Genomic DNA, 15281 nt, shown 5'->3' with positions numbered 1-15281 from the left:
AAAGCTGTGCCCCTGCCAGGAAGGTAACATGGCACTGGGCTCCAGCTGGGGAGGGCCCAGAGGTCTGAGCAGCCCCTCTCTTGAAAAACATTTAAAACCAGTAGTGAGAACAAACTCTGTGGTGGTAAAAAAAGAGAAAGGAGCAAGGGCAGCTCTGCCAGCACTGGAAGGCTGTGGCTGGAAGGCCCACACTCCTGACTGGAGAGAGCCACAGTGCTTGTGGCGTGCAGCAGCTTTTCTTCTTTAAAGAGAAAAAAAGGAACCAACCGACAGTAATTTCTTCCAAAATTTTCCTGCAACCACAAATTTCACCAGTTGCTCACATAAACACGCTGTCTTCCCCCACAGGAAATGCTCTTGTGGAAACCGGAGCTTTCCTTCTCTGCTAAACAACATGCTTCATGTTCCCTGCAAATAAAAGGAGGCAGAAAAGGGTATTTCCACCGATATTTCAGCCTGATGGAGTGGCCTGGCCAGAGATGCCACCCCCATGCCCAATAGACCAGGCAGCGATACAGGAATCCCAGCCCCAGCACAGACCTCTGTTCCCGCTGTCCCTTTGCTCCCTTTGCAGAGGCTGCTGCCCTCCTCTGACCCAGGCTTTGGAAATAACCACAGGGAAACCCTGCCACTGTGTCCATCACACTGAACGCTGGTTTGGGAATCATGGACCAGCTTCCAAAAGGCACATGCTTACTCCTTGCTGCCTTGTCCTTCTTTCAGGCTGGATGCGCTGCCAGGAGTGCACAGCATAGATCCTTCCCTTTCAGCTCTGGAGTGATGCTGTTCCTCCTCCTCCCTTGGACAGGTCAGGGGAGATGACCCCTCCCTAGGATTGGCCTGTGCTTGGAAATGGACACCCAAAAGCATCCACGACCACTGTGTTCCCACCCACCTCCTTCTACTCTGCTTCTAACACCAGAACACCACAACATGCACAGAGAAAAGGGCTGCTGAGCCCCCTTCCTGGGGACAGGGACAAGACAGATGGGCAAGGGCATCAAATGAGGCTGGCAGGAACTGGCAGGGCTCACCCAGCTGCCTGCCCTGGACTCAAACAGCTTCAAGTCTCCTGCCTGGCTAGAGGCCTGTCCCAGCTCCTGAGAGTGGTTTCCCACAGTCTCCTCCTGGACAAACTGGAAACACACAGATTGGATTGGTGGTCCGCAAGGGGAGTAAGGAGGGAACAGGCTCACAGGTAGCACACAGAGGGGGGTGATCAGTGGCTTTTACTTAGGCTCGCAGCCTGTCACAAGTGAGGTCTCCAAGGCAGTGATACTGAGCCCCACATTGTTCAACCTGGGTGATGGGATTGAAAGCAACCACCACGCCAAACTGGGTGCTGAGATGGACATGTCAGAAGGGAGAGCCATCTTATAGAGACTGGGACAGGCTGGAAGGTAGGCTAAAAAGAACAGTGTGAAGTTTAACAAAGACAAGAGCCAAAGTCCTGCTCCTGGGACAGAGCAACTAGAGAGCCTCATTCAGGACAGGATCTGTGTGGCTGAGGACCACCTTTGCCAAAAGAGACCTGGGGGTCCTGGTGGGAAGCAAGCTGAACGTGATCCAGCAGTGTGCTGCTGCAGCAATGAAACAAACTGAATCCTGGGCAGCATCTGCAGGGCATTACTAGCAGAGATAGAACCAGGATCATCCCACTCCAGGTGCAGGTGATAAGCACTGAGTACTGTGTCCAGTTCTGGTCCCCACAAATAGACATGGACAGAGCAGAGAGGGTCCAAAGGAGGACCAGAAAGATGATCAAAAGGCTGGAGAACCTGCCCTATGAGGAAATACTCTCCCCAGAGAAGAGAAGGCTTGGGAGGGACCTCATCACAGTATTCTAGTACTTAAAGGTAAGAGAAGACACAGGTCCCCTCTTCACAGGGAGCCACATGGAGAGGACAAGAGACAACAGGTATGAGCTGCAGCAGGAGAGGTTTCACCTGGTTTTAAGAATTTTTTTATAGTGAGAACAATCAATCACTGGAGCAAACTCCCCAGGACATGATAGAGGCTCCACTGTTAGAGGTTTTCAAGATGTGACTGGACAGGGTGCTAGATAATCTTGTCTAGGCTCCCTTCCCCATGAAAGGTTGGACCAGATGATCTTTGAAGCCCCTTAGAACCTGGACTGTTCTATGATTCCAATAAGGACAAGGCCCCATGCTGCTCTGCCTGGCCAGAGGAAAGGCAATGGAAACTTTTGCTACAGGGACCCAGAGCTCTGTACCGCCAACCCTGAGAATCCCAAGGGAAGCAGACAGCAGTTGACACTGTGCACTATGAGCAGGCAAGTAATGTGGTTCATCTTTCTAGTCAGCAAGAAAGACTCCAATGAGCTCTCCCAAAGCCCTCTCTATAAAAGATCCATAAACCTGAAGCAGGAGTGGTGGATTGGACAACTCACCTTTGATAGAGTTCAGAATTTCTTGAATTCTTTGTGGCTCATTACGGTCTGGTCTGCAGCTTGGGGTGATCTCCAGCACATAATCAGGACCATACTCTGTGAAGAACTGCATGGAAGAGGAGAGGAGAGTTGGACAGAAAGGAAGAAATGATGGGAAGAATCAAATTTTCACACTGCATGAGGAGCTGCTGGACTCTACAGCTGGAAGGTCTAAACCCTGAGAGGAGTTAAGAACAGCCTGGGGACACTGGGGACACTGAGAAAAAAACCAAACTGAGGGAACCAACCAGAAAATCCGAGCATTTCCTGTGATGGAAATCTTTTTTAAAGTGGAAACTTTCCTAAAGGAAGTGGTGGAAACCCAGCTGCTTCCATTATCTCACACTAGATAAAGTCTTTGAACATAAACAAAAGAGAACATTCCTTGGAAATGTATTGGCTGCCAGTTTACTTTGAAAGGAGAGTTTTGATATGTAAAAGTTGAGGGAGTTTCCAAGTCCGGTTTTCATAAGAAAGTTTTCGGAGCAACAGCAAACAGGCAAAACCTAACCCCCTTCTGCAGGTAATTCCTACAGAGGGACCTACCCTTTTCACTTTCCACATATAGCAAAGATCCAGCCTTGTTTAAAACCTGTTTCTGCAAAATTCTTATTAAAGGATCATATATAAGCATGACACCTCGCAAAAAGCATCTTGCATCTGTAATCACCAGTTTCTATACTGATGAATTTCCAGTCTCAAAACACTCATGCTTTACTTCCTCATGCATACTGGTCTGTAAGATCCTTAGGCAAAGGCAAAACTAGAATTCTCTGTAGCCACTGTAGGTTTGAACTGCTCTGCACATGCAGGTTTGTTTCTGTAGGGTTGGTAACATTGATCTGTGGTTTGAGTGAGACCTATTATGAGCCTGGAAGTGTTCAAGGCAGGTTGGATATGGCTTGGAGCAACCTGGTCTAGCAGAAGGTGTCCCTGCCCATGGCAGGCAGGGGGGAATTAGACAGCCTTAAGGACCCTTCCAACCCAAACCTTTCTGTGATTTTATGATTGTAACCTATAATTGCTTCACACAAATTCAGTCTAGATTATGTCCCTCCAGGCAGCTGTCCAGGTTCACTCAAGACTTGAAAAGCACTGGCACTGAGACAGCACTTGGTCTCATGGCCAAAGCTTCAAAGCTGCACTTGGTCCTTTCTGTATGTCAACAAAGGCAGAGCTAAAATTTAAAGCCTTGAGAAAGGCCAGTGTCTTTCCTGGCAAAAGTACATGCACATCCTAAAGAGCTCTTTGAGCAAACCAGCGACTCCCTCAGCCCATCCTCCCTGTAACTATCCAAGACTGGAGTTTACTGGAGCCTGAGAACCCTCACAGAGTGTTTTGGACACAAGCACCTACCATGCTGCTAGCACAGGGCAGTATTGTTACAGGAGTGTCTCCACAAAACAGGATTGAGTGGCAAGGATGCTGTGTGGATTAGGTAGAACAGCTGGCTCTTGTGCAAGAAGCATTACTCTCGTGCAAGCATTACCTCATGATCGGGGATCTCAGAGGGCAACGTTCTCCCAAGGATGACCCCAGTCAAGTACGTCCAGCAGCGAGCTGTGTTGGCAAGGTTGTAACCTCCTGCTTCCAGCAAGAATTGTGATTTTGAGGGGGAAGAGTGGGGAAAGAGAAGGAGAGAGATTTTAGTGGAAGAAACAAATTGTGGAGGTGACATGCGCAGTTTACATTAATTCAGCCTGAATGACACTATGCAAGAGCAAACCCCTCAAACTGAACCCCAGTTACACCCAGTATGGCAGAGTCAGGTCCTTCAGCCACCATCTCAGACCCAGCACAAGCTCCCAGCCCCATGCACTAGACTCTCTCCTGGCAACAAGGAGAGGTGTTCACAGGTAGCAGGAAGAGAAGTGCAAGGGCCGCAGCATCTGCTGGTGAGCTTTTCAGCACTGTCATAATTGAGAGGACAAATCTGAAACTCATTAGTACAACTTCCAATGCCTTCACAGGTAAATGAGGTTTCACAGTAGGAAATGGTCACCTCCATGGTAATAGAACATGAGCCCACAAGGAGAAACCTTAGCTTAAAGTAATCCTGCAAGAGGCCCAGGTAAGTTTTTTTTCCAGGAAAGACAACTAAAATAGTAAAGAGAGAAAAACACTTTGACAAGACAGAGAGACCATACTTTTCAATGTTCCCTTCTGTTTGGGTTGGTTGCTGTGGGGTCTTTTTCCTTTTTTTTTTTTACTTGTCCCCCAGTTTCCACTTCAAATGCTTCCACATGCTGCAGTGGTGGGACACTTCTTTGGTATTTTCAGGAGTGACAAATAATAGTCCCTCATTTTTTTTACAAAAGTTTTGGGGCTTTTTTGCCTGAAAGGTGACATCCCCAGCATACTCACAGACAGGCTATGACAGGATTGAACTCTCATAACCTTTCCAAAACAAGAAGCATCAGGCACATCAAATTTTAGGCTTAACATGCTATACCTGATCTCCCCCATTGCAAAAAGGACAGCAGCAAGAGCTGATCCAACTCCAGACACGGAGCTCAGAGGCTCTCCCTGGCACACAGCTGTTCTGAAATGCTCTGTTGCATAAAGCCTGTCCTGTGCTCTCCCCACTGGACAAGCAGCAGGTTATGCCTAATGGCAGAGATAAGTCCACCTTAGGTTTCACTAGGTATAAGACCCCTGCTGTACCCTGAAGGCAGCCAGTCCTTGTCCCAGGCCCCTACCTGAATCTAAATGAAACCATTCATCACCAGATGCCCAAGGAAGGTTTGGGAACACAGTGTTCACTTTTAAAGGGAAGCACTGAAGGGCTGATCAGCAGAAATGGAAATCAGAGGTGCCACTGAGAAGTCAGGGTCAGCTTGTCAACCTCTCCTCTCCTCTTCTCCAGAGGAGACACACAGCTTTTAACTCAACATCTGAGAGTCAGAATTGACACCTGCACCTGTCAGTATGAAGGATTTCAGGTGTGAGAAAACAGTGCTGCACCATGGTGTGGCCACCTGACATAGTCCAGCAGTCACCCTGCTAAACCCCTGCCAGTGCTGAGCCCAAGGGCAGGCACTAGAGGAAGGGTTGCAGGAGAACACTTTTCCCTGAGAACAGCAGCAGGCACTCACCTCCTCCCAGGATGAGAGTTGCTAGCTGCCACTGCAGGACATACTTGAGGCACTTGCCCACTCCCTCAGGTGTCATGTTGAAAGAGCACATGGGGTCTCCTGCAATGATGTCTGCCCCCAGCTGCAGCACAACTGCATCAGGGTTGAAGGCAGCATACACCTCCTTCAGCACACTGTGGAGAGGAGAAGCAGTGGGAGTTAATGTCAGTGTGGCTCAGAGGGATACTGGTGGTATGGCCATGGTCCCTCAGATCCACCAGTGCCTCTCAAGGTTTCTGCATTCTCTGCTTCCACCCACCTTGTACCAGTGATACTCCCTCTGCTTCCAGTTAGCCTTCTGCCTCCACTACTCTCCCACAGCAAGTTTAGTTCTCACAGAGCTTATCACAAGGCTGATGAAGGCAGAAGCACCACTGACAACATCGGGAGAAGGATCTAGTCCTCATCAGTTTAGTGGTAGCATCAAACCCCATGTTTACACTGGCCACCTGTGGGAGAATTTCTGATTGCTAACGGACATGTGAGCAATCCAGCCTTGCTAGCAGGGCCTGAGCAAGCTGCAAGCCAAGCTGTTCAAGGACACTGCTGTGGCTGGAATGCAAGGAAGAAAGTAGCAAGATAAGCAGCTCCTGGCTGTGGGATGCAGGAGCTGAAGATGCTTAGAGGTGGAGAACAATGATTGGGGCATTTTATGATTGATATGTTAATACCCAATTATGTTGTGTATAAGATGGGCTAGTAATAGTAGTTAACCAATGATAAGTGGGTGCTTATAATAGGTGTGTATAAAAGAATCACTTCTGTAAATAATAAAAGTTAGTCAGGAGATATTCAAGAAGATGATAATGGCTTCGCCTCTTTGTACGCGAACTTCTGTAGCCACCCGTTGGATGCAAGACAAATCCAGGGGCTTTTCTCCACTGTGAAAGTCACAGTGAAGATCAGGGTCTGGCAAAACAACAATCCTGAACTCTCAGATGCCTTTCACCAGGACAGGACAGGACGAACAAAGAAAGGCTCTGGCTAGGTCTTCACGCTCCTCTATCCTATGTGCCTCTTGAGTCAGAACTACGAGGGAAAGCTCTGTGCAGGGTGTAATCAGCCTACAGAAAACTGCATCAGAGGGAGCTCCGTGCTTCAAGCCCACTACAGGTTTGGGAAGCAGAGGCAATCGTACTCAGATGACAGCTGGATGAGACATCCAGAGTCAAGCCCATGACTGCCTCCCAGCCTGGACAGAGCTCAAAGAGATCCCCAAATCTCTTTGTAGAAGCTTTAGTTGTACACAGCTTGGAACCTACAGTAGGTTCTGATGTCCTTCAGCTGTGAATGTAGGCAGCAGGCTCCTCCTCACCAGGCCCCTGACCCTTAGAGCTGCCTTTTGGAAGTGTGTCCCCAGGCACAATGAGGGCTGCTCTACCCCAGCAGTGGCAAGCACCAAGCTAGCAGGAGGCACAGCCTCAGCATGACTGCCCTACCAGCCTACAAGTTTGGAGAGGTTTCAGCCATCAAGTGTTAGAGCTGAGGGGTGGATGTGCCACCATAACTGCAGCCCTGCACTGAGGCTACTCTCTCCTGGAAAAGAACAAGCCCCACAACCCAGTTTTGACATGGGCAGTGGCTTGTGAGGTTTATCACCAACTGAGTGACAGAGTGGCCTGCTACGAGGCAGCTCCATCATCGTCAAACATTCAGCCTTCAGCCTGACATTCTACCAGCACAGATACAAAGTCTTCAAAAGACACTTTTAGCTAAGCCCCAAGCATATATCTCAGAAATGGTCAGGATTCAGAACATTTATCTGAAGAAAAGACATCTAGCCCTAAGTCCACAGCTACTTGTCACTACTCAGTCTCCTCTTAGACACACAAGGCAGACCCATGGCAGAGACCCTCCAGCCACGCACAAATGTCTTTGTATATTCAGTTTGCCTAAGGATTCAGGGAAGATCTCTGAGAACTCCTACATGTGCGCTGTAATCAGAGACTATAAAAGGGGAAGGGACAAGTCTTAAGGAAGGACTGCAATTAAAAATAGTAAATAAACAAAACCCGTGTAGTGTCTTACTCTCTAAAATCTCATCCAAGTAAACTATATCAGAGCAAGAGGGCTTACGTTTCACAGATCTGGTAATACTTCTCATCCTGAATGCCATCTTGAATGGGCACATTCACACTGTAATAGCGACCTTTACCCAGGCCAACATCTGTCACATCACCAGTGCCTGCGAAACAGAAACACTCCAATTACAAGGGAAAGCAGAGCAGCAGCAAGAGAGGGACACATGGGATGCCTGAGAGGAGAGCTGAGAGCCCAGACCCTAGGCATGTTTATGGAGAAGTACACTTGCTCCCACCAAGAAAGGAGAGGCTAGAGGGACCAGTTCTCCCCTGTGTCCAATTCTGCCACGTAATGTCATGGGGGCTCTGCCCAGAGCTCAGTCAAAACCAGAAAGGGGGAAATTTTTTTTTTTTTCCTTCTGGTCAACAGGAGAGGCAGTGAGACATCCCTGCTGGACAGCAGGGATGGGACTTGCCCTTGCTGCAGCCTTGCCAATGATGTCTGAACCAAATGAGCACAAACCTCATGCATTCAACTTGCCTGGGAAAAATCCTGGTGAAAACTTGTGCAGAGAAACAGTCATGACTTTCGAGGTGAAACTAAAGGCATCTTCAACTCCTATCAGGAAAGGGAAAAAAGCTTTCGTGTATCATTCACATAAATGACAGAGTCTGAACATACACAGGGGCAACAAGCAGAGCAGGAGCGGCATGAGCAAAGCAAAAATGCAGATGTGCTTCAATAAAAACATCCTCAATCCACAGAGACCCCAATTCAACTGCAGCAACGGTCACAACTGAAATGAATTTGGCAGGTCTCATGCTAACCAGTACTGAATGGATCTCAATACCTCACGTCAGTGCCCACGGTAGCAGCACTCGCCTGCGCTGCTCGGTCTGCCAGGCTTGGGAGAAGGAGCTAAGCAGGGATGCCTTGGTCAGAGCTTGGCTCTGATTAGAACCAAAGCTACCAGGCTCTCTTGCTTTTTCTCAGTGCTGCTGTGGTTCAACATGCCTTTTCTTTTCCTTAAAGACACATTAAGATAGTGGTGGAGGGGAGGGAAAAAGAAGTAACAGGAAACTTAACAGAAACCAAACACAGGGAGAAAACGGAGCAAAATGAAACACACCATAAAGTTTAGGAGAGCAGGAAATGTTAAATGGTGTTGAAATAATGTCCCTGAAGGAGAGAGCAGTTTCAGCAAGGACAGTTGGGCTTTAGTTTTACAGCATCAAGCCTTCTTTTAAAAGCACATTTACTATTTTATGCTTCCCTCCTGCAGTGGAACATTAAACAATTAAACCCTGTCAGCAGCTGCTCTGTCAGGATGGGAGACTGGGACACACTGTCATTTTAGGTGCAAGACTCCTGCCTAGACCCTCAAGAGAGGTCTGAGGAGCATCATAGGGCAACTCCATAAAGCAGGAAAAGAGCGAAATGGATTGAAGAAATTCAACTGCACTGAAAGGAGGCAAAGGCACAACTGTTGCAGCAGGTAAAGCCCTGCTGTGCTGACAGGCCTTGACTTCTCACATTCCTCCCCCCGAGTCTGTGCAGATATGCTGTTTGTAGCCTTTGTTGGGCCTTACCATCCCCATGATGCAAATCCAAGTCAATATAAAGGACACGATCAAATTTCTGGCGCAGTCGCAGGATCCCCAAGACAGCATCGTTCAGGTAACAGAAGCCAGAAGCTTCATCCCTGTGAAAACAATGTCTGTGAGGCTGAATGTTTCCAATGCAATCACCACCGATCTCGGCACTGTTGCTTTGACTTTGCAAGTCTCCACCTCACAGGGGCACAGAAGAGGACGAAAACCCAGCCAAGGCCCAGCAGTGACCAAGAGAGGGGTCAGGAGCAGCTCAAAGCACAGCTGGGAAGCAGAGAGAGCAGGACTGCTTATGCCAATAGCTTCTCAGCTCTGGACCTTCTGGCAGCTGGTAAAGCATCCATTGGCTCTGCTGCAGAGAGGCCCTGGCCCGTGGAGGCCTTGGCAGGGTACCTCTGACCATTGCACAGCTGAACAAATAAAATGTTAGTTTTCTGCACCTGAGACATTTTAAACAAGATCAGAGTCACTCAAACCCACCCTCTTCTAGACCTCCTCTCCCTCTGTGGCAAGAAGATGGTCTCCTGGACAATCCTGCTTGGCCATTTTCCTGCAAGTGCTGGCCAAGGCACAGGCAGGCAGCCACACCATCCTTGCTTTCTGGGTCACAGCTCCTGGGAAGGTCCTGGCAGTGCAAGGCAGGCCCAAGGCAGTGACAAGGCTCTGCTGCCCTGTTCCAGTCTCAGGCTATTAAGGTTAAGCCTCTCCCCAAAGCAACTCTTCCTCTCTCCCCAGGAAGATGCAAATAGGATGCCTCACATGCAGTTCCTCACACTACAGCTCCTGGGCTCAGACAGAAGAGAGCCCCAGAAGAGTCAGAAGAGCAGCTAAACAGAGGACAGGTGTTGCATGGAAGGATTTATCCCTGACATACATCAGGGGAGAGCTTCACAGGATCACAGAATCAATTAGGTTAGAAAAGATCTCTTGAGATTGAGTTCAACCTGTGACCTAACATCACCATGTCAACTAGACCAAAAAAGCACTAGGTGCCATGTCCAGTCCTTCCTTAAACACCTCCAGGACTCCACCACCTCCTTGGGCAGCATGTTCCAGTGTCTAATCACCCCTTCTGTGAAGAAATTCTTCCTAATGTCCAACCTAACTTCCCCTGGCACAGCTGCAGACTATGTCCTATGGTCCTGTCACTTGCTAGCCAAGGAGCAGAGCCCAACTCCCAACTGGCTACAACCTCCTTTCAGATAGTTGTCAACAGCAATAAGGACACCGTCAAACCTTCTCTTCTCCAGGCTAAATAACCCCAGTTCCCTCAGCTGCTCCTCACAGGACTTGTGTTCCAGAGCCTTCATCAGCTCATTTGCCCTTCTCTGGCCATGCTTCAGCATCTCAATGTCTTTCTTGAAGTAAGTGAACTGGACACAAAACCCAAAGTGCAGCCTCACCAGTGCCAAGTACAGAGGAACAATCACTTCTCGAGTCCTGCTGGCCACACTATTTCTGCTACAAGCCAGAATGTCCTTGGCCTTTTTGCTCCCCTGGGCACACTGTTCAGCCGCTGTCGACCAGCACCCCCAGGTCCTTCTCTGCTGGGCAGCTTTCCAACCACTCTGCCCCCAACCTGTAGCACCACACAGGGTTATTGCTAGCATCAAAGGAACAAGAAAGTTTCTTCGTCCCTACTCCAGCTTGCCTCCATCACCACTTAGCACCAGCCCATATGCACCCGTAGGTCTGCCCTGGACAGCCGATTTAAACCAAAGCTTTTGCCTTTGCAACAGCACTGCCCAAACCCCTTTTGCCCAGGCTCAAATACCAAGATCCAACATGTGCCTCTGGGACATGCCTCTGTGACTTCCAGACCCAGTACTAGCTAGGCTCATTTCCTCCTGCTCAGCAACAGCTGGAAACAACAAGGAGCAAGACCAGGGTGGCAGAATTGCACTTGCTCTCACTCCCTGCAAGTGCCACAGAGCACAGGTATTTCACAGTGACCCTGTTCAATTACAGTGATGCTGTGAACAGGGATGTTAGCAGGTATTCTGGGAGCCTGACTCAATTGTGTTCATGCACCACACTCCTCCCCTCCCTTCCAGCCCACAAAGAAGCAAAGTGAGCTATGCCATAATTCACATCTCAAACCTGAGGCCAAGCAGAGCAGGACACCAGCTCAGACAAAGGTAGAGCAGTACCAGAGCTGCAGTGCAGGGCCACAACTTGGGATTTCACCCCCCATCCCAAATACACCCAGCAAAGCTTGAGTGTCACTGCCAGAAGGGAGGGCAGAGCTGACACGAGAAAAGGCACCAACTCAGCACCTCACTCTTCAACCCAAAGGCATCCTCTGAACTGGGAGCTCTCAAGGCCCCAGGTCATTCCTACCTTTAGGGCCCTGGAAAGTAACCAAGCCACCAGACACCAGGTGGTTTTTGACAAATGGAATGTATTTTGCTAGGACACAGGTCCCAGCACCAGACACCTGCAGTTCAGCGTCAGTCTGGTTGTGCCTTCACACTGGGCTGGCACCTACCCTGCAGCATCCCACACCACCTCAGTGGGGTCACTGGGATGACTCCTTTGGGATCAGTGAGTATTAAATGCCTTTTTTGGCACGTGGGCGTCATCAGTCAAATAAAACATACATCCACGCATGTATCTGGGTACAAAACATTTTCTTCCTCTCCTGTTGTGCTCGAAGATCATTATTGGCATTAGAGCTCAGAGTGAACAGGCCCCCAGAGAACACGCGGAAACCTGAGGTCTGTCCCACAACATTTCAAAGCTCTTATTAAGAAACCCAAAAAGCCAAGCAAAACAATTTGGACAACATGCTGCCACATTCCCATTGTGTCCCAGTTGGGGGCAACACCAATTGATTGCCTCTCCACAGTGCTTCTCCATAGAGCTCAGAAAATCCATTTGCACTTGAACTCCTGGAAATAACCAAGTATCAAGGGCAGGACACCTGCAAGCACACCTGCCCCAGACCCACCCTGCAGTCCATGACAGCACCAGCACTGGGCAGTGACTGGACTCCTCTCAGGCCTCTGCCCTGCCCTCTGCTTCTTTCCTCTCTACCTCCTGCCTTCCCTCACACCTTCCTTTCTCTTCCAGCTGGACTGCCACTCCTGAGGGTTTGCAGGGAAGCTGGGAGCTAGGAAGCAGGGTTCAGACACCAGGTGAGAAAACACAAGGGAAGAGATTGTTTTCTTACTTCTTTGCATGATGCCACCCTCCAGGCCAGTTAATCGCTACCTTGCACTTGCCGTCCAGCAGGCACTGGGCTGCAGTGATGGTGGCTCCTCCCACGGCCGCCGCATACTCAAAGATCCCTTCAGTGGCTGGACAGTCGTAACCTGCAGGTAAGAGTCCCCATGTCAGACACAACAGGCCTTTTCCTCTGGGGAAAGCATGTTCCTGTTGTTTGGGCCATCTCTAACTGTGGCTCTGACATTCTGTTCCATGCACAATGCAACGGTCATGGCACATAACCTCACAACAGGTATCAGATTTGGACTCACAGAGGCCTAAGTAGGAGTAAAATTGTTGTGGGTTTGTGTGGTAAGGTGTTCATAGTGTGGGGAGCTGCAGGGGTGGCTTCTGTGAGTGTGGGATTATTTCTGATTGCTAACGGACATGTGAGCAATCCAGCCTTGCTAGCAGGGCCTGAGCAAGCTGCAAGCCAAGCTGTTCAAGGACACTGCTGTGGCTGGAATGTGAGAAAGAAGGTAGCAAGATAAGCAGCTCCTGTATGTGGTATGCAGGAGCTGAAGATGGTTAGAGGTGGAGAACAGTAATTGGGGCATTTTATGATTGATATGTTAATACCCAATTATGTTGTGTATAAGATGGGCTAGTAATAGTAGTTAACCAATGATAAGTGGGCGCTTATAATAGGTGTGTATAAAAGAATCACTTCTGTAAATAATAAAGGTCAGTCACGAGATATTCACAAAGATAACAATAGTGTCACCTCTTTATACATGAACTCCCACATGTGAGGAGACACCAGGAGCTGCCCCATGTTGGACAGAACTCCAGGACAGATCTGCTTCCGGGCAAGGCTGAGCCAGTGCTACAGGCTCTGCCTTATCGAAGAAAGGGTGAAAACCACCACAGCAGCTGGGAGTGAGGTTAGAGCCTGTGAGAGAAACTGCCCTGCAGGCACCACCGTCAGCAAGAAAGGAAGGGCAGGAGGTGTTCCAGGCACCTGAGCTGATATTCCCCTGCAGCCAATGGTACAGATCACAGTGAGGCAACTGTACCCCTGCAGCCCATGGAAGTTCACAATGGAGCAGAGATCCACCTACAGCCCATGCAGGACCCTAAGCCGGAGCACGGGGATGTGCCTGAATGAAGCTGTAAACCCATGGAAGAGAGCCATGCTGGAGCAGCTTTGCTGACAGGACCTGTGGTGAACCCATACTGGAGCAGCTTGTTCCTGAAGAACTGACTCCATGGAAAGGAACCCAGACTGCTGCAGCCTGTAAGCCAAGTCACCAGGCAGACAGCAGCTGTCTGGTCCCTGGCTACAGCTCCAGGCCACTGTTGATGCATGCCCTCCCCACAGCAGGCAGTGCCAGCTCTGTCCTGAGGACTGTGTCAGAGCCTTCTGTCCTGTCCCAGAGCCTCGGAGCAGCAGCAAAGGGCACCAACCCCAGTCAGCAAGGGACAGGCCAAGCTGCACGGAGCAACAACTGGCTGTACCCTCTGCTGGCACCAGGGAAGGCACCAGCTTGACAGGTGACTGCTGAGGTTCATCAACACCCCATTAAAGAGCATTTCCCTCCACGAACAAGCCCAGCATCCCCCCTGAGCTCACCCCTCTGTCTAACTGGAGACCAGCAAAAAGCATTCTGGCCCTGAAACTCAGCTAACCTCTCACTGAAGACATGCATCCTTACCCAGTCCATACTCCACAGACTCCGGGTGGTCATCGTCCCCCTCCTCACTGACCTTCTGCAGGTGCTGCAGGTAAGCATCTGTGTGGAAACTTGCCATCTCCTCCATGGAAGCCACTTTTGGTTTGACTATCCTAGGCAGAGAGGAAGAAGGGAGCATTTCAGGACAAAAGGCTCCAGGGTTCAGCTGGAATCTCCAGCTTTAACCTTTAACCTAGAAGCCTTCTTTTGGTGGTTACTGTTATAAAATCAAACAAAAATTCCTCTTCCTCTTGCACCAGAGTGTCACTTGAGTGAGGAAGCCACCTGGCTGAGCTGGAGCAGGCCTTGTGCCCAGCTCGGCACTGCCTGCTGTGCCCACCCCAGGGAAGAACACCTGCAGGTACTGCCTGCACTAACCTTCCCACTTTGCTTCAAGATTTTTTCCCTTTTCTGCATATTCTCCCAGTTCAAGCAATCCCCAGCAGATCCAACATTCTGGTTATACACAGAGGGAAAATGTCCAGGCCCAGCCTGCTGGGTCAGGAGCTGGGCAGTGCCTCTTGTACGCTCTCACCTACACCTGCACCAAAGCAGAGACTGTCTCTGTTGCCAGCAACTTGTGCAGCACCTTCCCCAGGTTTGGGCACTTTGCAGTCTGCCTAAATAAATCCTGTGATACACACAGCCCTCTCAAACCTCAGGCACTGGGGGCACATGTGGGCAGTGCAGTACAGCTCCATTGCCACAGGAAAACACAAGGAGCACTCAGCTCCAGGCACTTCCCACCCCACTCCAGGGTGAACAGCCCTTCAGGTCTGCTCCATAATGGTACCTGCAGACATTTCCCAAGCACACTCTGCCAAAATGGCCAGAAAAAAAAATCCTTTTCAAAAAGAAGCCCCACTAAGACCTTCTGGCTCTGCTGAACTAGAGCACAGGATTTTTTAAGATTCTAGGAGATGCTACACAAGAGAGCCTAAGCTAAGATACTTCCCTTTGCATGCCCCAGTGCCAAGAGCCGAATGGAGTAGGAGGGATCTGACACTTCTGCCCCAGACCGTATCTTGTCTTCTCTCCTGAACAGCACCAAGATCTCACAAAAAGCCTTCCAGATCAATCACAGCACAGCAAAACACCACAGCCCCTCTTCACATCAGCACCAGCCAGGCCTCACCTCTGCTTGGAGTCATAGGGGCACAGACGCTCAGCAGGGCAAGCACAGGGC

General features: G+C 49.7%; 1 protein-coding gene across 1 annotated transcript in view; it reads right to left on the bottom strand.

The window, feature by feature from the left end:
• Positions 1-372: 372 nt before the first annotated feature.
• HDAC8 (histone deacetylase 8) overlaps positions 373-15281 on the bottom strand; it is a 15327-nt gene continuing 418 nt past the window's right edge. The window contains exons 2-10 of the mRNA XM_009075697.1: positions 14078-14208; positions 12388-12529; positions 9195-9307; positions 8146-8223; positions 7660-7768; positions 5545-5717; positions 3939-4033; positions 2411-2516; positions 373-408 (exon numbers count right to left, since the gene is read on the bottom strand). Of these exons, the coding sequence (XP_009073945.1) occupies positions 386-408; positions 2411-2516; positions 3939-4033; positions 5545-5717; positions 7660-7768; positions 8146-8223; positions 9195-9307; positions 12388-12529; positions 14078-14208 (970 nt within the window). The 3' untranslated portion in view covers positions 373-385. The remainder of the gene's footprint in view (positions 409-2410; positions 2517-3938; positions 4034-5544; positions 5718-7659; positions 7769-8145; positions 8224-9194; positions 9308-12387; positions 12530-14077; positions 14209-15281) is intronic.

This window comes from Acanthisitta chloris, unplaced genomic scaffold (genome assembly GCF_000695815.1).
Source record: "Acanthisitta chloris isolate BGI_N310 unplaced genomic scaffold, ASM69581v1 scaffold8585, whole genome shotgun sequence".
Classification (NCBI taxonomy): domain Eukaryota; kingdom Metazoa; phylum Chordata; class Aves; order Passeriformes; family Acanthisittidae; genus Acanthisitta; species Acanthisitta chloris.
This window is presented reverse-complemented; position numbering and strand designations above follow the sequence as displayed.